The 25314-nt window shown below is 43.4% G+C and overlaps 1 protein-coding gene across 1 annotated transcript; it reads left to right on the top strand.

The window, feature by feature from the left end:
* Window positions 1-25314, top strand: OLFM4 (olfactomedin 4). Its single transcript, XM_070048735.1, has 5 exons — window positions 1-256; window positions 6969-7121; window positions 13625-13837; window positions 14878-15037; window positions 23305-25314. Exons 1-5 carry the CDS (start codon window positions 50-52, stop codon window positions 24114-24116), a joined length of 1545 nt encoding a protein of 514 aa, XP_069904836.1. The 5' UTR covers window positions 1-49; the 3' UTR covers window positions 24117-25314.

Genomic DNA, 25314 nt, shown 5'->3' with positions numbered 1-25314 from the left:
AGGCCGCGGGCTCTGTGTAGAAGCCAGCAGCTCCAGCTAAGAGGACAAGATGAGGTTGGGTCTCGCCTTTCCGCTAGCCCTTCTGTTCCTCCTCGGTCCAGCTGCAGGGAGCTTGGGGAATTTGAGACAACTGTCCTCTACTCCACCCCAGACTTTGGCCTCAACTCCAAACTTACCGGTGACTACAGATCCAGCTTTGACTCCTTGGCCAGCTCCCTTGACAGCCTCTTGGGCAGAAGGCGGTCCTGTGTCCCAGGTGAGGGGCCTCAGAGCCCACGTGAGCTGCATTCATTCCTTTCCTCTCTTTTGGGGGACCTGAATATAATTTCACAGATGGCTAGTCCTGGGCACTCTAAAAGATTTATGACTCCTTTTGTTCACTATAGGCACCCAGGACATGAATTAAAACCTGGGTGAAATAATTAAATCATTAGCAAGAGAGACAACATCTCTGTTCTCCAGCTGAGGACTTGTGGGAAGGAATCTGTGGTTTGAAGAGGCTGTGAAACTGGGCTGCACATTAGAACAGGCAGCCGGGGGCTCTAAAATTACACATACCTGGGTTCTATTCCATGTAGATGTTTTTAAACAATTCTACTTCACTGAATTAGCCATGGTATGAGTTTCTGCCATTGGTTTTTGAAAAGTGATTTCTCTTTATTTTATTTATTTGAAAACAGAGAGATGGGGGGGGGGGAGTAGGAGGGAGAGAGCAAGAGAATGAGAGAAAAATCTTCCATCCACTGGTCCCTCTCTAAATGTTCACAACAGCCAGGGCTGGACCAGGCTGAAGTCAGGAGCCTGGAACAAAAGCCAGGTCTCCCACATAATGGCAAAGACCTAACTACTGGAGTTAAGAATACCTGCTGCCTCTCCGGGTGCACACTAGCAGGAAGCGGGATTGGAAGTGGAGGCAGGACTAACCCAAGGACTCTGATAGGAGATGTGGGCATCCTAAGCAATGACTTAACTGCTACATGCTGTCCCCCAAATCAATTATCATTAAAAAACTCTCATACTGGTTTCTAGCATGCAGATCCAGAAGAGAACTGTTAGGGAGGGGACACTACAGCTCCAGGAAAGCTTGTCCCATTTATTTGCTGCCCAGGAGGGACCCTGCAGACTGTGAATCCTGGCCCTGAGGGAGCGAGGGCCAGGATGCTCCTGTTGTAGTGCTGGCAGTTCCTTTGTGCCTGACTTGCAAAGGAGATGAATGACAGAAGTCAGGGGGAGGGGTTACTGGTCTTAGAAAAGTACCATTCCATAGGGACACTTTCTGAGGAGTATGAAGTATTTTCAATGTTCTTTACAAGGAATCTTTGGGGGTCATTTTTAGCTTCAAACAAGAGCAGCAACAAGCAGACAAAACAAAAAAACCACACACTACACAGGTATTGGTTGGGCCAGGCTACCTCTCGGGAAGCACAGTGAGCTCAGCTCCTCAGGGGACAGGTTATCTCTGGATCTCTTTAAAGTTGCCAGAAACAGAGACTCACTTTACTTCTGGGGCTTTCCACAGGAGCTCGAAGCTGCCCAACTTCTAAGAGGGTACAGGAGCCCTAACTCCTCCTGAGTTCCTCCTCTGCACTTGATCTTTTTTTAAAAAAAAAAAAAAAAGATTTATTTATTTATTTGAAAGTTAGAGTTACACAGAGAGAGAAGGAGAGGCAGACGGAGGGAGAGAGAGAGAGGGAGAGAGAGGTCTTCCATCCATTGGTTCACTCTCCAATTGGCTGCAACAGCTGGAGCTGCACCAATCTGAAGCCAGGAGCCAGGAGCTTCCCCCTGGGTCTCCCACGCAGGTGCAGGGGCCTAAGGACTTGGGCCATCCTCCATTGCTTTCCCAGGCCATAGCAGAGAGCTGGATTGGAAGTGGAGCAGCTGGGACTTGAACTGGTGCCCATATGGAATGACAGCACTGCAGGCAATGGCTTTACCCACTATGCCACAGCACTGGCCCTGCACTCGATCTTTACTCTTAAGTCAGCTAGCTGCTAACAGGTGCGAGTCTGGATGGAAGGGTGAATGAGAGAAGGAAAGGAAAAGTCTTTTGATTGTTTTCATTTTCGCTGTCAGAAGTAATAGATAACAACAACAACATGGGAAATTAACACATGGTTTGGATAGGGACATAGCAACAATGATGTTCACTGTGTGCCTAATCCATGCCAAGATGAAGCTAAGTCTTTTTTTTTTTTTTTTTTTTTGGACAGGCAGAGTGGACAGTGAGAGAGAGAGAGAGAAACGTCTTCCTTTGCCATTGGTTCACCCTCCAATGGCCGCCGCGGCCGGCGCGCTGTGGCCTGCACACCACGCTGATCCGATGGCAGGAGCCAGGTACTTCTCCTGGTCTCCCATGGGGTGCAGGGCCCAAGCACTTGGGCCATCCTCCACTGCACTCCCTGGCCACAGCAGAGAGCTGGCCTGGAAGGGGGCAACCGAGACAGACTCCGGCACCCCGACCGGGACTAGAACCCGGTGTGCTGGCGCTGCAAGGCAGAGGATTAGCCTATTGAGCTGCGGCACTGGCCTGAGGCTAAGTCTGTAATATGTATTATGTTATTTAGCCATAGGAGGTAGGCAAGATTATTGGTTCCATTTGCGGATGTCCAAGCTAAGGCTTAGCAAGGTGAAATTGTTAGCTGGAAGTCATGACGCTAGCAAGTTACATGGGTCAAAATTGGTCTATTCACTCTCTTTACCATCTCTCAATGTACAGCTGTCTATATTTCCAGAGAGGAGAGATGAAACTTGCATATTTTTAAGAAGAGAAAGCTTTAGGAATCATGAATATGCACAAGGATTCTTTGTAACCAGAAATCAGATGCACAATTTTCTTCCATGATATTAAATGATGGGATGATTAGAATTGGTTTGCATGGTTTCTTTTTGGAATGATTTTAACAATAATAATTTATTATGAAAGTTCATCACTGATCAGAAACCAAAAGTTAGGTAAGATTATCAGCAAACAAAATATGGATCAAGAACCAGAGAAATTCAAAATGCCTATTGTCTAGGAAGGAGACAGATATTTAAAAGTAGATAAGAAAAGGTGGTTAAGTTGTACTTAGAGGTTTTTATTTCCTTACCAGTTTACTAATCTCCCTCTGGTGGGTCAGTATTACAACTCCAATGTCTTTTACAGCGGACTAGGTATCAATTCCACTCGAAGCCTAATTTTCTGGGGCTGGCTGTCATTTTGATGAGCTCTTTGGAAAGCAGTGGAAAACCCTTTTATAACTGTCATTGAGCAAGTTCCAAACGTATCATTTTCTGTACTTTGAAAATGTTGAGTACCATTATTTTATGCCTTGAATCTTTGCGGGCACTTAGACTGGGCTGCTAATTAGAGCCAATTGCATCCATAAATCAGAGATGTGAGTAGCACCTTCTGCTGTAGTGCTTGGAGCACTGCACACACTTCAGATGCCATCCTCTAAAGAAGGGACCATCACAGGTCCTCGTGTCACAGATAAGGAAAGTCTCCATGCTCCTCTCCCTTGGTAACTGGCATAATGAGCCAGGTGCTTTTGTCATCAGGCTACTAGGCAATGACAATGGCCTGATTTCCGGACAGAAACTGGGTCTCAATCATCTCCATAAAGCCAGAACCTGCTGTGTAGTAGACATCAGCAAACATTCTTTGAACATGCGCAGAGTGAGAGCCCATCAGCGTAGGGGGTCCTATGAGGTTCACAGGGTCCTGTTTGCCCTCAGCAATCACATGTCCTTCCAAAGACCAAGGAGACGAGCAGTTGGCTTTGTCTCCCATTCCCCAGGTTACTCTCACTTATAGTTTAAACATTCACCACAGAGAGAGACTCATCACCATTTGCTTCATTGTCTTTGAATGCAAGGAGCAGAAATATCTCTAATGGGAGACACTGATCAAACTTATGGACCATTTTGATGTCAGTTGAGCACACCGGGCTGATGATAAGCAGGATGGAAGCCGGGGCATCCACAGTGTCAGGACATAGATGTTCAATAGGAGCTGGGAGAATGGCTGTCAGCAGGGCTCATAATTATTTGCCTGTCTTTCAGGTGAACTTCAGGACTAAAAGTTGTTAGCTATTCATTCTTAGTTGATTGTCTAGAGACTGCTTATGATATCCATGGTTTCTTGAGTTGACAGAGCTTTTCAGAGAACTCTAAGAATGTCTTGTGCAGCTAATTAACCTCTCCTTGTCAAAATGCAATACAAGATTTTTATTTTTTGCTAGACAGCTTTTATAATAAGCCATTTCTTCAAAAGCCCATTGTAGGTTGGTCCTTTCTATGAAAGCTTCTGCATGCTTGAGCTGGAACCTTTCTTTTTACTTTTTATTTTTTATTTGAAAGGCAGAGTGACAGAGAGGAGAAACATATATAGAGAGAGACAGAGAACTAGGGAGAGAGAGAAAGAATGCTTCCATCTTCTGGTTTACTCCCCAAATCGCTGCAATGGCCAAGCTGGACCAGGTCAAAGCCATGAGCCTAGAACTTCATCTAGGTCCCCCATGTGGAAAGCAGGGACCATCATCCCTGTCTTTCTAGGTGCATCAGCAGGAAGTTGAATCAGAAATGGAGAAGCCGGGACTCAAATTGGCCTTCTGATAGGGGATGCAGGTGTCCCAGGCAATGGCTCAAGCAGCTGTGCCATGATGCCCACCTTGAGCTGGAGTCTAACTTTAGAGAGAGTGGTAGATGGAGATGGTCCCAGAAGAAGCCAGCCTTTCTGCCAGGCTTGTGGTGTTTCTTACCCTGTCCTTGTTCATCCCTGGCAAAATCCCTTTACCTCTTCATACCCCACCCTAGCTTTTTAGCATATGCCTGCTTGTCCCTCTGTACAGCTCCCCAATTCCTGCAGGTATGGGGATGTGATTGAAAAAGAAAATTGAGAGGCTGGCGCTGTGGCACAGTGGGTTAAAGCCGTGGCCTGCAGTACCGGCATCCCATATGGGCGCTGGCTGTTTGACTTCCAATCCAGCTCTCTGCTATGGCCTGGGAAAGCAGTAGAAGATGGCCCAAGTCTTTGGGCCCCTGCACCCACATGGGAGACCCGAAAGAAGCTCCTGGCTCCTGGCTTTGGATCAACTCAGCTCTGGTCATTGCGGTCATCTGGGGAGTGAACCAGAAGATGGAAGACCTTGCTCTCTCTCTTTCTCTCTTGCTCTCTCTCTTTCTCTCTCTCTCTGGCTCTACCTTGCTCTGTAACTGTGTCTTTCAAATAAATAAAATAAATCTTTAAAAAAGAAAAAGAAAATTGAAGCCAATGTCAAGAACTTACCTAGCCTTGAAATATTTAGGTGCACTTGTACAGATTTTTCCTTCTGTTCATTTTAAAGAAGCTTACACCAAATTTTATTTATTTTTTTGTTTTGTTAAAGGTTCAGTTTTATTTATTTGAAATGCAGAGTTCCAAGGAGAGAAAAGGAGGGAGAGAGAGAAAGAGATCTTCCATTCACTGGTTCACTCCCCAAATGGCTGCAATGGCCGGGGTGGGAACAGGACAAAACCCAGAGCCAGGAGCTCCATCTGGGCTTCCCACATGGGTAGCAGGGGTCTAACCACTTGGGCCATCCTCTGCTGCTTTCTCAGGTGCATTAGAAGGCAGCTGGACTAGAAGCAGAGCCGCTGGGAGTTGAATAGGCGCTTATATGGGACGCTGACATCCCAAGTTGCAGCTTAACTTGCTGCTCCACCACGATGGCCCTTTAGATGAAATTTTTGAAACAACTTAATCCTAGAAACCTTAATTGGCTCAGAGGTCACTGATGGGAAAGTTCTTCATTATGGAAGCATATAGGCCAAGCCTCTACAGCTGCTGGGAGGTTGGTGGACATTAAATATACAAAGCATACACCCTCAGCTGCCACCAGCTGATCTGAGCTTTAAGCGACATGACCCGAGTCTCTTTAAAACTCTGAAAATCATTGCTCTCTCCTTAGTAGTTTCATAAAGAGCCCCTTCAGGCTGATGCTCCACAGGTGAGCTTTGGGTTAGCCTTCAGATGAGATCATTAAAAGGCATGGCCAGTCGGCTGCCAAGAGTTACTCTGGAAGGCAATAGTAGTAATAAAAAAAATGTTAATTGTGCCAGGGTCCCCTTGGGGTAGTTCAAAGGGGACAAAAGAAAAACAGGATCTTTCAAACCTGTCATTTAAAAATATGCAGCAGCACTGAGGTGTGAGCCTGAATATCTTAAAGAAACATCAAATATTTTAAAGTGACTTTTCTGCAAGTGGCAAGCTAGAACACTTTTATTTTTTAAAATTTCCACAAACCCCACAAACTCATATGCTGTTGAGTTTTTGACAAATGGCGGCTGTTGTCATTTTGAAGGATAATGACACGTTTTCCCAAATGAAGGGAGCCTATGAGATTGCACTATTTTTGTTGTAGCCTACATTCTTAATAGTTTCCTTGTTTCATTTGGGAAGAATTGGTTTGGGGTTGGGGTGAAGGTGAAGAAAAGGAATTGAGTCATGAAGGAAAGAGACATGGCAATTACTGGCCACCAACCAGAAGGAGCCAGCAATTGGCTCGTGTTCCTTGGTTAATCCCTTGAAGTGGGTTCTCTACTTCACAGATGAGAAAACTGAGATGGATCACGGCCTCACATCCAGAGAGTGGCGGGATTGAGGTTCACACCAGGCTCCTCGTGGCTTCTTTATTGCCCTTTCCTTTCATTTCCAGGAATGATTTCCTTTCAGGCTCCTCAAGAGTGGAGACCCTTCCTTCTGGTACGGCTGCAGACCTAGTGGGTTAGTCCAACAGGTGGAGATGTCGTTGGATGCTGTGTGTGGTTACTGCCTGTGGAAACACAGCCACGGGAGCTTGTTTCTATGATTCTATTCATTTATGTGTTGGACTCCACTTGCTCGCCTCTAAGCACTCTTTTGACAAGCCAATTTCTGCTACTCCAGTTGCCAAAGAGTTCATTTTCCGGCTTATAACTGATGCTCACCTTATTATTATTTACAGTCGTTTTCCAATTTCACGGGCTCCGTGGATGACCGCGGCACCTGCCAGTGCTCCGTGTCCTTTCCAGACACCGTCTTTCCCGTGGAGAGAGTGGAACGCTTGGAATTCACAGCTCACATCCTTTCCGAGAAGTTCGAGAAAGAGCTTTCTAAAGTAAGCATTTTCTTTTCCACTAGTATGTTGGTAAGAATAAACAAACAACAAAACAAAACTTTTTATAATTCAGCATTTTATAGGCAGCTGTTCCTCACCATATCATGTATCACAGACAGTGCACTTGTGTCCTATGAAGTTATAGCTGTCAATTTACCACCCACCTGTGGAGTTGTTCAGAGCCCAGAAAACGAGAGCAGATGGGGTCAAGGTTGCCCTCGCAGAGGACCAGCTCACTGCAGTGTGGCACTCAGGTCCCGGGTTCTCCCTACGAGCCCCACCCCGCCATTTGTATTTCCTTTTGGTCTTCTGCTGGCTCTTTCCTCAAGCTTTGATTTTGTTTTTCTTTCCTCTCCTCCATCCTCGTTAGTTCTGTTCTGTTTTCTTTCCTTTCCACCTCTTCCTCTCTTTCTATTTCATCCCTCATTCCTTTGGTTCCTTATTCTCACCACAAACCTTTCGAATTCCATTTCCTTTTTGGACTTTTTTTTTCTTATTTTTAGATGGTTCCTTCTGTTTCTTTTCCTTTTCTCCCTCCTGCTCCTGCACTTGCCCAAACCATCTCTCTTTCATCTTCATCCTCCTCCTCTTTCATCTTCGTCCTCCTCTCTCTGCTGTTCTCTTCTTTTGTTAATAATTTGTTCTCCCCTTCTCTTTCTCTTTCTCTCTTGGTAGTTATATTTTACTGTCTCCACAAAACCATTTTATTAGACCTGTTTAGCCTTAGACCAAAATTGAAGGCTTCTCTGGGAATTTGAATCCAGACTAATAAGTCTGTCAGCCCACCCTGACTCCAGCCCTCTGCCTCCTGCTTTTTCTCCACCTGGAGGAAGTTATCCTTTTTTTTTTTTCTTTTTTGACAGGCAGAGTGGACAGTGAGAGAGAGAGACAGAGAGAAAGCTCTTCGTTTGCTGTTGGTTCACCCTCCAATGGCTGCCACGGCTGGCGCACTGCGCTGATCCGAAGGCAGGAGCCAGGTACTTCTCCTGGTCTCCCATGGGGTGCAGGGCCCAAGTACTTGGGCCATCCTCCACTGTACTCCCTGGCCACAGCAGAGAGCTGACCTGGAAGGGGGCAACCGGGACAGAATCCGGCGCCCCGACCGGGGCTAGAACCCGGTGTGCCGGCGCCGCAAGGCGGAGGATTTGCCTAGTGAGCCGCGGCGCCAGCTGAGGAAGTTATCTTAAAAGTTTACCTTTCTGTGAACTAACTGGAAAGCAATGGAACTTAGCATTCTGGTTTTGACCCCTTCTACCTTTTTAGTCAAGTTAAAAAATCAATTAGAAATGCTCCCATTTTCTGTACAGGTGAAGCCCACGTTACGTTATAATCACGTTATATATTATTTAATGCAACTCCATTAATTGACAAGGAGCTCTGACTTTATTGTGAGATTCAAAATAAGTTCTCCTGAGAAATTTAAGCTTAGCCACCTCAATATCCAACATAGTTATCCTTGCAGACAAAAATTATGGTGAGGCTGAGACCTTGCTTTCAACCTGAATTGGTAGATAAACATTCCAAGTTTAAATGAGTGTCCAGGAAAATGTGTTTGACTACTCCAGTAACCTAGCTTCTTAAGAAATAAAATGTCCTTGAATTAATCAGCAGAAAAGGCACAGCATTAAATTATAAATTCCAACCATTAATATTCATAGCCTTATTCCAGCATAATCAAGTACAGATAAGAAGTTATGCATAAAAACATAACAAGTAGAGGAAAATCCTAGGTAAAGATCTTTTCAGTTAGAGTCATTTGCTTTGAAATAGTGGAAGCTACTGATTTGCATGTTGTCTTTGCTGCCAGGAGTGTGAAGGGCAGTTTGAAACCCCATGTTGCTCCAGGGAGAGCATGTAGCCTGCCACGTTTATGAATATGGGGCGTTTAACTCCTGTCCTGTAAGGTGGCAGTGGAGGATGAGGGTGGAGAGGTGCAGGTGGCATCTGCTTTGCTAATGACTGGCAAAGAAGTGCAGAATAGGTGGGAAATATTTAGTTCTGAAAGTATCAGTAACTGGTCCTGAAATAATTAGTGATTGAGGCCTAAGGAAGGAGTTTACCTGCCAGCTGGCATTTATGGCGTTGCTTTGGTGTGGCAGGTGCTAATACGAACCATAACAGCAGCTTTTGTGTGCGTTTTTCCAAATGCTTCCAGTTCTGTTCTCTCAAGCAATGTGTTTAGGGCAGGTGGACCAGGTTTACCCTCCCATTTTGGGACAGAAAAACTGAGATTCATGAAGGGGAAAAGGACTTGCCCATGGCCACCCTCCTCTGGGCTGGCTAAGCCAGCTCAGGAATTCAGGTCTTTGAAATCATTGCAGCTCTCTTTCATCCTGGTCATGCTGATACTGTGCTCAGTGCAGTTCCGAGAAGAGATACAGTAGGTCAGCAGTGCCTTCAAGTCCAAAGTTACCTCTTTAGCTGAGGGCTTTTGCATTTCAGGCAAAATTATTATAGCTGTCCCTAGGCTGCCATGGAAATCACCATTTATCCAGGGACCTGGGGAAATGCCCGCTTTGGGCGGGTCAGTGGGAAAGGGTTTTGACTGCCTTGCCTTGATTCATGATCTGTCAGTACACAGAGAAGACAGGAAGCTGCCTCTGCATAAGGAGCTGAAAGCATTTTATGCTTTTCTGTTTATGACATGTCTTTTTGTGACTAAGGACAGGGTGGAACACGAGGCAGCTCAGGATTTTCCCTTTGTCTGCAGGCTTATGGTCTTTGGGGCAAGTTATTTAATATGACACATTGGCTAATAGATCTTCATGCATGAGAAGGTTGAGGGAGCCTGGGAGACATTTCGGCAACTCATAAACAAACAACATTGATTGAGCAATGTTTTGTGCAGTGAAATATAATAAATTAAAAGGTCAGATTGAAAAACACTGAAATCACTCGTTCTCTATTAATTTCTGTAATTTATAGGTCATCCATTAGCTAGGCACTTAATGCACATTAACTCTAGTCTTCAAAATAATCTTGCAAGCTTGATACCATTATCTCCACTTTTAGGAGGAAACGAAGGTTTAGCGAAATTAAATGATTTACCCATTAAGGACTAAAGTCAGATTTAAGCTCAGGAGGGTCCAGTGCCAAAGTGCTTCATGTCTTGATGTTCCCTTCAGGCCCAATGAACCTTACTGCAATCACTTTTTAAAAATACGTATTGAAAAAAAGCAGCATGTTACAAAGTACATTTCCTTATTTCAAGTAATCTGGCCATGGTTAAAATCATAGATCTTGAGGCTCTGGCAGAAACACAAACCAAAGTCATTTGTATTACACCCGGCTGTTCTACACCTTCATTTTTAAAATTTTTATTTAAGGTATACAAATTTCATGTATTTCATATATACAGATTCAGAAACACTGTAGTGCTTCCCACCCTAGACTCCCTCCCTTCTCACTCCCACCTTTCTTCCTCCCTCCCATCCTATTCCTATTCTTATTTTTTTTTTTACAAAGATCTACGTTCAGTTAGCTTTATACCCATGAGATTAACCCTACACAAAGTAAAGAGTTCAATAAATAGTATGAAGAAAAAAAGCCACTGTTCCTCAACTGTCAAGACAAGGGCTGTTAAAAAGCATCGCAACTCAAAGTGTCAATTTTACTCCTATAGATTACCTTTTATGTACTCTATTAGTTACCGCAGATCAGAGAGAACATATGGTATTTGTCTTTTTGGGACTGGCTTATTTCGAATGCTATGCACCAGTGAAAATATAAAATGAAATCCTTTTATTTGCAAGAATATAGATGCAACGGGAAGCCATTATACACCTTTATTCATTAGCAGGGACAATAGCAGCTGGTCGAAAACAAACTCTAATTCTTCATCAATGACATAAGGAACTAAGTGAACAACAAACAAAACAATAGCAAGCTAAGTGTATAACCAACGAAATAAAGCAGAAGTTCTGAACGTTAGGCCGGTGGTCTGAGGAGAATCACAGATGAGTCTTCTAATGCTCAAACTTGTAGTAATGAGGTCGCTAGAGGCGAAAATGTTCTTGCAGCACTGTGTCCTCTCAGGGCTGGGCCCATCTGCTAGAATGCTGAGCAGCATCCCTGACCACTGGATGCCAATAGCACCCCCTTGATGTCCCAGTTGTGATAACCAAGAATGTCTCCAGACACCACTGAATGTTCCCTAGGGCCTAAACCACCTCCCTCCCTGTCTCTGAGAACAATGGCTGCAAACCTAAATATTTTCTGGAAGTGGAAGAAATGCACTAAGTGCCCCTGGGCAAGCTGGGCTGCTCTCCTGAGACTGTGGCTCCCGGGAAGACCTGGCAGGTTCTCACAATTGTCCGTGTCGCCTTCTCGGGGCAGATGCCCACATGTGAGAGGTTTGTACAAATAATCTGCTTAAACTAATAAACTGCACACTCTTCTGGCCCATCTTCAAATTCTCTCCTCCTTCTACAAGTCTGTGGACGATTCCAGTTTTCCTGAACACCACTGAGCTTTTCTTTAAATGTCAGCTGAAAGGCCTCCAAGTGCCTTCCCCTCGTACATCTTCAGATTGTCTTCGTCCCAGGACTGAGCTGGTGCAGGCACCCGGCACTGGGCAGCGACCTCCAGGCTGTGCCTTGGCTTCCTGTGCGGCACGAGCAGAGATGACAGTTGCATCACTCATTTTTGTAGAGCAACAGCTGCGATGTGCCACCACAGTGTTCCAGGAAAGCTGAGGGTGTTTCATGTGTTCCAAGAGCTGGCAAGGCCAAATGCCAACAAGCATATTCATTCCTCAGGCTTCCATTTCTGCAATGGATTACACTTTGAAAAAAAAAAAAAAAAAGCAACACAGGCAAGGTTCTATGTGCAATTTCTGTAAAAATTTAAACTGGATACTTGATATCTGTATGTATACTTTTTAGGGGGATTTGTCAGGTTTCACACACACACACACAAACACACGAGGGTCCATCAGAAAATTCAAGCAAAAGTAGAATTAAAAGACAAGTCTATGTTGGCATAAAAGTGTTTGAAGTCTGTGCATGGTTTCTCAGAAAAAAAACATATTCATGCATTTTTGATGTAACAAACACATATGTAAAAGAGTTTGCTAAGCAGCTTATATATATGTGTGTGTATATGTGAAAGTATCTGTTAAGCAGATTATATGTATGTGTGTATAATTTTCTTAACTTCCCTATCCACCAAAATGTCACCAGCCATATCTGCCCTGAGTGATGGTGCATTTGATGGCAGTGAGCATCAGTTGCCCGAGGAGATACACCAGCAGTGCCAAGGGCTGCATTTTCAACTTTCATTAAAATCCTCTTTGCCTGAAGCCCTAGCCCTTTAGGTCTGTGGCCTATGAGTCTACTCTAATTTGCACAGTGGGGTTAAGTGGAAGGGCTAAAATGACAGAAGTTAGGGCTGCCTTTGGTATTAGAAGGATTAGAGGCCAGCATCTGGCTCTGATTTCATCCAGGCACTGTGGATCAGCTACTTGACATTGCTGCAGTTTGGGGAAAAGTATCACGTAGGTTCATATTTTTAAAAGGAACATAAACCCAGTACCTTTTAACGAGCAAGTCCTTAAAAAAAGCCGTGGCATTTCTTGCAGAGATCAGATACAGAAAGTACCACCAACTGCTTATTCAAATATCCGTTTGGAGATTCCAATTATACACCAAACCACCAAGGGAATTTTTGGAAGTATTTTAACTTAATGATCAGACATTCAAATATATGCAACAAATGTGTAATTTAAAGGTCTGATTGCAATAATCAGTTCTTGGAATAAATGTGAGCATACTTAATGAAATGTGCACTTTTACAGTTACACATACACTCACATATTGTGTAGTAAGTTGGTTTTCTATGCCACTTTTTAAAAGGCAGAGGGGCTCAAAACTCATTGCATATGCTCATCAGAGAAGGAATGCAATGAGACAGCATGGTGGTGGTGGTGGTGACTTTGTCTCCGGAGAACATCCAGTACTATCTGGAGACATTTTTTGTTTGTCACAACTTTGAGTAGGGGACAGATACTGGCATCTAGAGCTGCTGAAAATACTACAAACACATACAGCACAAAACACAGCCCCCTGGTTCCTTCCCTCTCCCCCACAAGAAAGAAGCATCCATTTTCCCTTATGTCACTAGGGCTGAGTCTGAGAAATCTTGATTCAGAGCAAGTGTGTTGAGAGGTGGAGGAGCATCAAGAGTCTCTGATTCATACCGGTTTAGTTTTGGAAACTAATGTCTTCAAATATTAGAGATTAAAATATACTTTCAAATGATGGTTCTGAAGCAAAATTATTAGTTGAGGTAAGTACAAAGTCCACTCCACCGCCTCATTGTAGCAATATGCTCTTTTTAGTCTGTATTTAGAGAGATTTAAGGAATATAGCTAAACATACTTTGATCTATTTCTTTATACAAAAAAAGTGATTGATAGGAATCAAATAGTCTTCAAAGGACTGGCCATGGAGGAAGACTGTACAATGCTACTCTGAATTGATTGGAGCCTTTTGATTCACCTTCAGGTGAAGGAATATGTCCAATTAATCAGTGTATATGAAAAGAAACTCTTCAACCTAACTGTCCGGATTGAGATCATGGAAAAGGATACTATTTCTTACACTGAACTTGACTTTGAGCTGATCAAGATGGAAATAAAGGAGATGGAGAAACTGATCATACAGCTGAAGGAGAGTTTTGTGGGAAGCACACACATTGTTGACCAGCTGGAAGTGGAGGTAAGGAGTGAGCTAACTTCTCAGTAAATCATAAATTCTTTCCAGTGACTATGAGCAAGTGCTAAGGCTGGGATATGAGTCAGTCAGTCTCTCTCTCTCCTGCTCTCTCTCTCTCTCTCTCCCCCTCTCCCCCCTCCCACCCCTCCAAATTCTAATTCTGCACTCTCTTATGATCACATGGCACAGTCCATGTTCTGTTTTGGATGGATGCCTGTCTTTGAGTAGTAGATTAAGCACATTGAGAACATGATGAGCAAACATCATCTGATGGTGAAAATCCTGGCCCAGAACCAAATGGCCTTTTGATTTCTGTTTAAAAAGAAGGTATAAGTCTGAATGACTTCCTATGGCCAAGCTAATGCATCTGTCTGCTTTGGATTTATCCTCAAGGGGCTAGAAACCCACAGTTTACCTGATTGTGGACTGGTGGGATCTCTCTCTCCTTTTGAATGATGAGATAACCCTCAAATCCTCTTGGAAAACTTCTGCACATACTGGAGGCCTCCTTTCAGAAATTTCTTGTGAGTGTGTTTTAGTGAAGCCTTTTTAATTCTGTGGATAAAGACTATCATGTTAATGTTATGGTTGGGTAATTTGTATCAAGGAGAATTTACTAGCACAGTCATGACATGGGCTATAATTGAGAATTCTAGTTACGTATTTTAGAATTTGAGTTTTCTCTGGCCCTCACTATTCATTAGAAACTTAATTATAATACAACATGAGTAAACACGAGTTTATAGGGGAAGGTTATTAGAAATGAACTTTAATGGACATTTGTGAATGCCTGGGATGAGTCTCTGCTCTGTTATTAAAGCTGCTAAAATCTTTGCCATTTTCTTCTTGTCACATGTATCTGCCTGAGATCTGACAGGCCTTCACGCTCAACCCTAAAATGTATTCTTCCAAATGAAACCATTCAGAAGAATCTCGGGTGTATTCTCCAGCAATGTTTCACTAAGTGACAAATTCAGCCCTGGAATGTTTATGAAAGAAATTGCCCAATAATATAAAGTCACTCTGAATTTTTATTTCCTTAGATAAGGAATATGACTCTCCTGGTGGAGAAGCTCGAGACGCTAGATGCAAACAATGTCCTTGCCATTCGCCGAGAAATCCTGGCTCTGAAGAAGAAGCTGAAGGAATGTGAGGCCTCGAGAGATGAACACCTTCACGCCACTGTCCCTCCCCCTGCTCCAGGTAAGCAGGCCACCTTTTTATCTCTTGAGCTGGATCCCCGAAGGAGCTGTGAGTGGGGTAGGGGAAAGGATGCAGAATTGCAATGTTGATGGGAAGATGGGATTTTTTGCTGTTCTGAGTTTAATCTTTCATGTTTTAAATTCCACCAAGGACTTCTACATACCAGCATCTTCTGGGGTTCACAGAGGCAGAGCACAAACAATGAGTCGATTGAAAGCAAAACCCACAGGTTACACATCCTCCCTTTACCTTTACTCTCAGAGACAGCATCTCTGTGATGACAGAGGAGCTGTGGGGGGGTCCAAGGAAAGCCTCTGGAATCCCAGAATCCACTTCCCCGTGGATCGTGAGGGCTGATTGGCTTATGAGTAAGATGAACTGGGTTTTGGCCACGAATCCTTTCAGCCTCTCTCTCTCCGTCCTCCTCCTTGATTTTTCCTGTATTCATGCCTTAGATACTTGCCAGGCACCTGCTATATCGTGTGTCCTGGAATTCAGTGAGGATGGAAGGGCTGGCCCTGCCTGCTGGGGACACTTGCAGATGTGTGTTGCCACCCCTCCTGGACTGTGAATTCCTGGAGGCAGGGTTGACATCTCACTCTCTCAGGGTTAAATTCAGCCCAGAGCTGGGTGCTGTAAATACATCCATGAGTGGAAACAGCAGAGTGATGGTTTCAAGAGCAAAACTTTGGAATCCCATGGACCTGGGCTTCCCAGAAATGTGGTCATGGCAAAAAAAGGTCCTCACTCCCCTCATTAGTAAGGTGGAGATGAATAGCACCCGCCTTTCAGGGTTGCTGTGGGCATTGGAGGCAAGACTTGGGAAGCTCGGGCTCTGCAGCAGGCACTCACACGCAGGCAGCGGATATTAGTAGTGATGCGGGTCACTGAGGTGGGAACCTCATTGTGAACAAAAGCAGGATGAAGTCCCTGTGCAGTGAAGTGCATTGAAGTTCCCCCGGGGCAGCTCAAGACAGCTGCTCAGCCCGTCCATTAGTGACAGCCATGCCTCAGGAAACTTCTCTCTGCAGGACATGAACCTTTCAGCCTGAATGCCGTCTGTATCTTCATGTGCAGCCATTGTTACTTTCCTTGATTGTAATCCTCACAAGCTAGTTTCTTTTATACCACGAGTTTTGGGGCTCCTGTCAATGTGGATGGCTTCTTCAAAGCTTTAATCAGAGGTGGCCATGGTCAGAAGCCTCTTGGTCTTATCCAAGGGACTCTTTTCCCTCTGTGGTTGGGAATCTGCCTTCCTATGACATACATGGGAGACTTAGGGCAGAGGCCATGTCTGTCTTCGGTAACAAACTCAGTCGGAGTGGGGTCTGGGATCAGTGGTGTAAACATGCATTGGAAATGACAGCTGCTTCTGCAGGACCACAGAAGGCTCAGTGGGGCAGGGGTCAATGTGATGACAACGCCTGAACATAACTGAGCCAAATGTCCCCCTGCCGCCCTGCCAGCAAATCATCCTCACGGAGTAGACCTTATAAGTGGCTCCATTTTCGATGCTTCCCTTAGAATGAGGACATTTTAGAGCAGGAAGGAGCATGCAAGGCATCTATTTTGGCCCCGCCTTGTCTCAGAGAGGGGTCTTGGGTGGCAAGGATGTTGCTTTTCCTGAGTCCACACAGGTGGTTAGGGACAGAGCTGCAGCTGATGTATAAGAATCCTCACTCACTGGTCATCGCAGGACATGCAGTGTCAGGTGTCAGTAGTGCAAGCGTGGTGGTGAGGGAGAAAACGCATCACTTAGTATCCTGGGAGGGAAACGAGTGAATCCGTTGGATTGTTTTTGTTAGAAAGTTTTCCAAGAACTTTCCCCTCGGTCTTCACACTTCGGCTTCTGTGAATGAACACTCCCAGCTCAGCTGTGTTGTTTTAGCAAACAGGACCCAGATTTCCACTCACTTTCCCACAACCTTGGCTGTACCTGGATCCCTGCCAAGCCACTTGGCCCTTCTCCAGCTTTGTTCATATTATATTTATGATGTTTATATTAAACTGACTTTTTGTCGTGTTTTTAAATCAATTTCTTTCACTTGCTCTCTTTCTGTTTGGATTGGTTGATAATGCAGAATTGGAAAATCCCCAGGCACTGCCGAGTTGTGAGCCTGTGGAGACTTTAATTAAAGTTCCTCACTATTATGGGACTTGAAAATCTGGCCTGTCTGCTTTTTTTCACTGCAGAGTTGCACAGAACAAAAATGACTGCATGCAGGTCTCAGCTGTAAAGTAACTCTGCACTTTCTGGGCCTCTCCCTTGTGGCTACAGTTTGCTAACCCTGTGGTCAGCTTGAACTTAGAACCAGTACTTGGGATTCAATAAAATGCACTTGATATTTGATTCTTGCTGCAAATCACATCCTTTTCTGCTTCATTTCGTAGAACTTTCTAATCTAAAATAATTGGCCTTCTACTCATTAACTTTTCTCCCTGAAACAATTGATTTCAGTCTCTCTCTGTTTTTCCTCTGAATCTAAATGACCACATAAAGGCAAGATGTGATGGGAATTCTGAGGTTTCTCACCATTTTGCTTGGGATGCTGAGTTATGTGCTCGTACATAGTAGGTGCTCAGTGAAGGGCTGGCAGTTGAATAGTGCATGAAAGACATGGATTGGTCTGCTAAAACCCCAAGCTTAGAAAAGAGCATGGTTGAGTAGCATATATCAAATAATTCAGTCAATTTAGTCTTAATCATTTGTGATGATGATGATTTTAATTGCCTAATTCTTTTTTTTATTTTTTATTTTTTATTTTTTGACAGGCAGAGTGGACAGTGAGAGAGAGAGAGACAGAGAGAAAGGTCTTCCTTTTGCCGTTGGTTCACCCTCTAATGGCCGCCGCGGCCGGCGCACTGCGGCCGGCGCACCGCGCTGATCCGATGGCAGGAGCCAGGAGCCAGGTGCTTTTCCTGGTCTCCCATGGGGTGCAGGGCCCAAGCACCTGGGCCATCCTCCACTGCACTCCCGGGCCACAGCAGAGGGCTGGCCTGGAAGAGGGGCAACCGGGACAGAATCCGGTGCCCCAACCGGGACTAGAACCCGGTGTGCCGGCACCGCTAGGTGGAGGATTAGCCTAGTGAGCCGCGGCGCCGGCCTTAATTGCCTAATTCTATAAAAAATTAAAAACTTGTATTTGAAAGGCATACATATGTGTGTATATACATATATATATATGTTTGATATGTGTTTGTGTACACACACACATACATATATGTACAGAAAGAGAGAGAGAGAGAGGCAGATATAGAACAAGCTCTTATCTGCTAGTTCACTTCACTCCTTCAACAGCTGGGGCAGAAGCCAGGAACTAGGAACACAACTGAGGTCTCCCACTTGGGTGGCAGGGACTGAATTCCTTGAACCATTATCACTGCCTCCCAAGGTCTGCATTTTGGGAAGCTGGGGCCAGGAGCCAGAGCCAGAGCACTCTCATGTGGAATGTGGGTGGCTTAACTGCTAGCCTAAAGACCTGCCCTTGCTTGCCTAATTCTTACAAACCAATCATATCTGCCTCTTGTCTCAAAGTTCAGTTGCCCAGGTAAGAGTGTACGTCAATAGATCCAAGATTAAGTTTCAGCTTAAAAAAAAACAACACACTGTTAATCATAGCTTTGAAAAGCTTTTTAGAATTTTTAAAATCTCACAATTCTGGCTTCTTTAGAATGCCATGGTAGTAACTGATGAATTAGATGAGGAAGGCTTCAGTTGCATAGTGGGTTCCTTCCACTATGTTCTGTGGAGTCAGTACCAGGCTTCTGGAAAACTCAGATGTGTTGCAGGTTGGAGGGCTAGTGTTTTACACATACAGGTAAGATGGGTTTAGGTCTTTTGTTCAGTCTTTAGTTCCTGTTTCGCACAAATGTAATTTAGTCCTGCTGTGTAGCTGGCTGTGTTCTAGGTTTAGGGTTACCAGGATGGGTATAGAAATCCCTTGAAGCCATGGTCCAGGAAGGGAGACAGTCATCCAGATCTCCGGTTGTAACTCGATGTGATTCAGATGGTGATAGTTACCTGCTATCGAGTTAAATTTGATGCCTTCTTTTCTCCTTCCTAATGGTCCTGCAGGGGAGGGATTTTTCACTCAATGTGGGGAAACTGAGGCTCATAAAGTTAAGTAACTTGCTCAAAGATATACAACTACTACGTGTTGGAGGAATCAGGATTTGAATTGGAACCTGCCTGGTAGTATTTTCACTGTACCGTGGAGACTCACATAGGGAGGAGCTAAAAGGGTACTTTTGCCCCGATGGTTCTGAGCTGTGTTCTCTTCCACCAGAAAATGTAACGTGATTCATTGGTTCTTTCCCATACTTGAGTCATGACTGGGCAATGCCTAAGCACCAGGGTTAAGTTGGGAGGGGAACTAGAGTGTAACTAAGAGCTTGAAGTAAAGGAAGGGTCTGGGGAGCAGTGTGAGAAGAGGAAGTGTGGGAAGAAGCTCAGAGTCGATGGGGTGAGGGCAATGGGGACCCACTATTATTTCCATGGAGGTTTGCGGCCAGGAGTTGAGGAAGCTGCTAGTTTTTCATTGCTCTGTCACTGGTGCGGCCACATCTATAGTATTGGCTATCATACTTGGTTCTTGTACCTATTTCCACTTCTATTTAACCATAACCAAGACCCTAAAAATGGCCCAGAGGGGATGGAGAAAAGGGGGGATTAATAAAATGGACAGGAGGGTATTTAGGAATAGTTGAGGGGCTAAGTAAAGAAATTTATCTCATTTTTTTGTTTAATTTAGTTATTTGAGAAGCAGATATGTGTGCATGTGCACCTGTATATATGTGTGGACACATATACATATGGAGAGAGGAAGAGAGGGGGAGAGAGAGAGACAGACAGACAGAAACAGACACACAGAGAGAATTCCCATTCACTAGCATACTCCCCAAAGGGCTGCGATGACCAGGCTTGGGCCAGGAGCTCAATCCAGATCTTGCACAGGGGTGACAGAGATTTCAATCACTTGAGTGATAATTGCTGCCTCCTCAGGTCTGCATTAGCAGAAAGCTAAAATCAGGAATCAGAGCTGGGAATCAAACCCAGGAACTCAGAAGCAAAACGGGGGGCCTCCTAATCAGGGTCTAAGCTGCTAGGCTAACTGCCTGCTCCTGTTTTCTTTTTATTATTATTTTAATTTCTACATATTCATGGGATACATTGTGATAATTAAACACAGGTATTTAACATGTGAAGATCAAATATGGTTAGTTAGCCTTTCCATCTCTTCATTTAAAAAAATTTTTGACCAACTATAATTGTACAGATTATTAGATACAGTCTGACATTTTAATACATGTATACAATGTATAGTGACCAAAAGAGGGTGATTAACATTTCCCTCTCTTTGCCATTGCTTTATAATTGGAGACTTCAAACTCTCTTGTTTGCTCAGAAAATATATAATAGGCTATTGTGAACACCTTACCATGCTGGGAACTTTGGAAAAATTGATAGTGCATATAACTTAGTCAGGCATTATCATGGCATTAAAGAAAGTAATCTACTATATCCCCAGATGAGGAAATATTTAGGCATGAAGGAACAAAAATAAACTTCTCAAGATTACCATTACTACTACTACTAATTATACTAATAATATTTTTATTAGTATAACATTATTACTACTGCTGCTAATACTAGTGGCTCATCATTTTATAAGTTGATCATAAAATTAAAATTGTACCTGATTTAAATATTAAGACTAAACAATAAATATTAAATTATAAAATGATGAACCATTTTTATTAGTAGTAGTAGTAGTTGCATAAGTAGCATTCACTCCCCAAATGGCCACAAAGACCAGGGCTGGGCCAGGCTGAAACCAGGAGCCTAGAATTCCATCCAGGTCTCCCACATGGATGGGAGGGCCCTAAGCACTTGGGCCATCTGCTACTGCTTTCCCAGGTGCATTAGCAGGGAGCTAGATCAGAAGTGGGACAGCCAAGACTTGATCCAGTGCTCATCACAGGCAGCAGCCTAACCCACTGAGCTCCTCAATGCCAGCCCCAGTATTAATATTCTTAATAAAGGTACTCTTAGGACAATAGTAATAGTAATTTTTGAAAAGTTGATTTCGGTTCCTTTGTATCTTTAGATTTCTGCATCTGGGGACAAAATAGTTTATTATCTTAAACCCCATGATAATACTTAAATAAGCTATATGCACCACAGATTTTCCCCAAATATTTTGTCTCTGTTGGTTTGGGACATTTCCTTTCTGGGAAGGCAAGATTCAATGAAGCAAATAATTCCTAAGTCTTCCAATCTGAAAGGAAAAAAAAAAAGGTGACTTTCTTTCATTTCCTCAGAGTGAAATGTAGTTGAATAAATAAGTTCTCAGGAAGATATTTCAACTAGAAAATCCAGTTTGTAGCATATGGAAACTGGAACAGTTTTTGTTATCATTAAACTGAGCATACTGGTAACTTTATTTTAATAATTCATGCATTGTTTCATAAACAAAAGCAAACAAGCATTCATCTGAGAGATCACTTTTAGGAGAAGAAATAATAATTTATAATTCTATTTATTATTTCTTTAGTGGAGAGCAGTCTCTTGGCTGAACACACGTTGCTTTTTTATTTATGAAATGGCGCATGCATTATTAAAATAAACCCGCGACTGTGTTGTGCTTAATGATATGCAAAATTATTTGAGGTTGGGTACAGAGTGGTTTCATTTCTCTACCTGTTGTATGGTTGGCTGGCTTTCCTACCAACTGTGGATTTATGAGAGCATTTAAGGAGCACGTATTAATTCCAGGACCAAAAACGCCTCTGCAGATTGGAAAAATAAAAGCAAGATTTCTAGTAATGATTTCACCTCTGAGCAGTTCTTGAATGAGGAGGAAAGAGGGGAGAAACATTTAGCAAGGCAGGGACTGAGGCTTTCCATGTTGGACAGAAGCAGAGACTCAGAGACAGAAGCTCTACTCACTCCTTTGTCTCCCAGAGTGCCAGTCTCAGGCAATTCCACAGATCTCTGCTTTTGGCTCCAGGTCACTTCATATGTCCTCAGGGGCTCCCTGATTCCCTCCAAGCATTTCAGGCTCTGCTCCTTCCTTCCTTCACCTGCTCCACTCTGGACAGCAGTACAGGAGAAAATGAACTCAAATGTACTTAAAGTTGAATTTTCTTCTTGGCCAATAAACTCCCTCATCAGTCTTTTTCAAGGGTATTTATGAAGATTCCAGAAAATGTATATTCAACTCTAGGATAGTTATTGTAAAAATCCCAAGGGAATTCTATTTATGTTTTTTATAGCTCATAAAACCTTCAAATTGGCAAGCATTTCTGTGACAGTGCAAGGGCCAGTTGCCCAGCCTGAGTAATTTCCCCAAGAGTTACAGGGAAGATAGAGTCAATGGATCAGTGCATCTGGTCGCACTTGATTGTACACATTGAGACAATGACTGTGTCCAAATGGGAAGGATGAAATACTTGCCTGTCATTCCCTGGCACAGTAGCATATGCTTCATGAACAGCAAGTCTTACCTTGCAACTCTGCAGCAGGAGGCTCACCAACTGACTTATGGGATGTGCTATGCATTAGGTACACACAGACAACATTGCCCTCAAATAACTTCATGGCTTCTCAAGCCTGAATTCCCAGCATCTTAGAACCCTCTTTATAGATCCATAAAATACTTTATTTTAAACATCCATTCCTGAGATTAGCTTGGAGTGGGATTGATGTCTGTGTGGGTAGGCACTTGGGGTCCCAGGGAAAGGCAGAGTGAATCAGAACATGAAGACTGCCCAGGATAATCTTCAGCTTTGTCACGATCCTCCCTGGGGCTGACCCTGGGGAACAGCACCTTCTGGCTTAATGGAAGTAAGGTAGAATTCTGGGATGCTCTTTCTGTCTTGATTTCTCTGTAAGTAAAGTGAAATAAGATAACATTTTCCAAATGGTTTCTGCTAAAGAAAAATATGTTAAAAACATCAAGTCTCTTGCTTGTCTCTCCCTGGACCCTCAGACTTCTTGAATGTGGTTATTGGCAGTTTCATTATTCCCATTTCCCAGATTGAAAGCCCTTCCACAGAAACAGAAGGTGGCTCTCTGCAGAGCCGGCGGCAGGTTCACGTTGAGACGGAAGCCAATAGGAGGAGGCTTGGCTCTTCTCCATCAGAACCACTGCTGTCATTGAACGTTGACAGGATATGGATTCTTTTGGTTGTTAGGTTATTAAACTGTCTATATCCTGTCATTCATTTTTCTCTAAGAATGCCTTTTTATTTTCTCATTTGTATAGGGAGCTGTGGTCACGGTGGTGTATTGAACATCAGCAAACCATCTGTAGTTCAGCTCAACTGGCAAGGGTTTTCCTATAAGTTTGGTGCCTGGGGTCGGGATTATTCTCCCCAGCACCCAGACCAAGGACTGTATTGGGTGGCACCTTTAAATACAGATGCGAGAGTGTTGGAATACTACAGAATCTATAACACACTGGATGATTTGCTACTGTATAATCATGCACGACAGTCTCGGATTGCTTATGGCCAAGGCAGTGGTACAGCTGTTTACAACAACAACATGTATGTCAACTGGTACAACACCGGAAACATTGCCAGAGTTAACCTGACCACCAATACAGTTGCTGTGACTCAAAATCTCCCTGGTGCTGCTTATAATAACCGTTTTTCATACGCAAATGTTGCTTGGCAAGATATTGACTTTGCTGTGGATGAGCATGGATTGTGGGTGATTTATTCAACTGAAGCCAGTACTGGTAACATGGTGATTAGCAAACTCAATGACACCACACTTCAGGTGCTAAATACTTGGTCTACCAAGCAGTATAAACCATCTGTTTCTAATGCCTTCATGGTTTGTGGGGTTCTATATGCCACCCGTACTCTGAACACCAGAGCCGAAGAGATTTTTTACTACTATGACACAAACACAGAAAAAGAGGGCCAGCTTCAGATCCCAATGCATAAGGTACAGGAAAGAGTGCAGAGCATTAACTATCACCCTTTTGAGCAAAAACTTTTCGTTTATAATGATGGTTACCTCCTGACTTATGATCTTATTTTCTTACAAGAACCCCAGAAAACTGTTTAGGTGTTAGAGTGAAGGAGATCAAAATATTTGTTAAAAGTAGTCTTTACCTAGTTAGCTATTTGCAGGGAGATCTAGAAATGTGATTGGTTAGTGGTAATTGGGTGCATGGTTCTGCAATACTAGGGACCTATGACGTTTGCTCTAACTTGGTGAGTTCTTTTGGGAGCATCTGTCTATTGGGATCTATTTTCCAGCTAAAATAAGGTTTTTCCAGGATGGAATCTCAGAGTTTCAGGGAGCATTATGGGTTCAGTGAAGCCTATGGAGCAGTGATGTTTGAGAAAGAAGCAACACAAAGAGCACTTAGTAAGGTTCTGGGGTCCTCTGTGCAGGAGGGAGTGCTCAAGGGCTGCACTTCATCTAGACAGCCCCAGTAATTCTTCCAAGCCAGAAAGGACCCTGGGGCTTAATAAGGCAGACTAATTTCAAAGCTCCCTGAAGGACCAAATTTCTAACTTTTTTTTTTCCAGTAGCACCTAGAATGATGCTTTGTATTTAGAACGTAGGTAAATCTGTGAAGTGCTCTGAGTTTTCTGGAGAAAGGGCTTTTGATGCACTAAATTGTGTATCGCACATAAATCCCAGAAGGATCTGCAGATGAGGAACTTAACTTTCCTTTCTCATTGTGTACCAGCATAAGAGTCAGTAGAACCCTCTACCTCATCACTTGATTCCAAAGGCAGCTCAGAAGGTTAGAATCAGAATTGCCAACCAATTTCCCCCACCTCCTCTCTACTGTTTGTTATAAAAATTTCACCATTTTTCTACAGAAAAATATAAGAAAGCTTTCTTTTGTCTCATCATGTACTTCTATTTAGAGGGCTCTAACAACTGAAAGAAAACCAAATGGCAGTGATAAAATGTTAGCATCTGTGATTATATAATAAAGACCCTGGAGCATATGTGACACTTGCATTAAGTCACATCAGTTGTTTCATGTAATTTTTGTCTTTCTTTAAGTCTGGAACTTGTGAGAAAATGAAATTTTAATTTTATTTTGTATGGAAGAGATGTTGGAAAGCTGTTGAAACCCTCTAGTAAATTGGTGCAGGTTGAAACCCTTGCAGGTCTCTGTGTCAAAAGATGGCTTTATCATCTGATCTTGGTCTGTTTTACATTGATGCTCAAGTGCTAGTCTATAGGATTGGTTTCTTATATGCTATACTGTCCCCCTTTTAATAAATGATTAAAATTAAAA

This window comes from Oryctolagus cuniculus, chromosome 9, assembly GCF_964237555.1.
Source record: "Oryctolagus cuniculus chromosome 9, mOryCun1.1, whole genome shotgun sequence".
NCBI classification, from domain to species: domain Eukaryota; kingdom Metazoa; phylum Chordata; class Mammalia; order Lagomorpha; family Leporidae; genus Oryctolagus; species Oryctolagus cuniculus.
Note: the sequence above shows the minus strand (reverse complement) of the source record. Positions and strands in the feature narration are given on the sequence as shown.

Coding starts and splice junctions, on each gene's coding strand:
- OLFM4 (XM_070048735.1), top strand. CDS start 50: ATGAGGTTGGGTCTCGCCTTTCCGCTAGCCCTTCTGTTCCTCCTCGGT. Junction 7,122..13,624: donor TCGAGAAAGAGCTTTCTAAA/GTAAGCATTTTC, acceptor ATTCACCTTCAG/GTGAAGGAATATGTCCAATT. Junction 13,838..14,877: donor TTGACCAGCTGGAAGTGGAG/GTAAGGAGTGAG, acceptor TTATTTCCTTAG/ATAAGGAATATGACTCTCCT.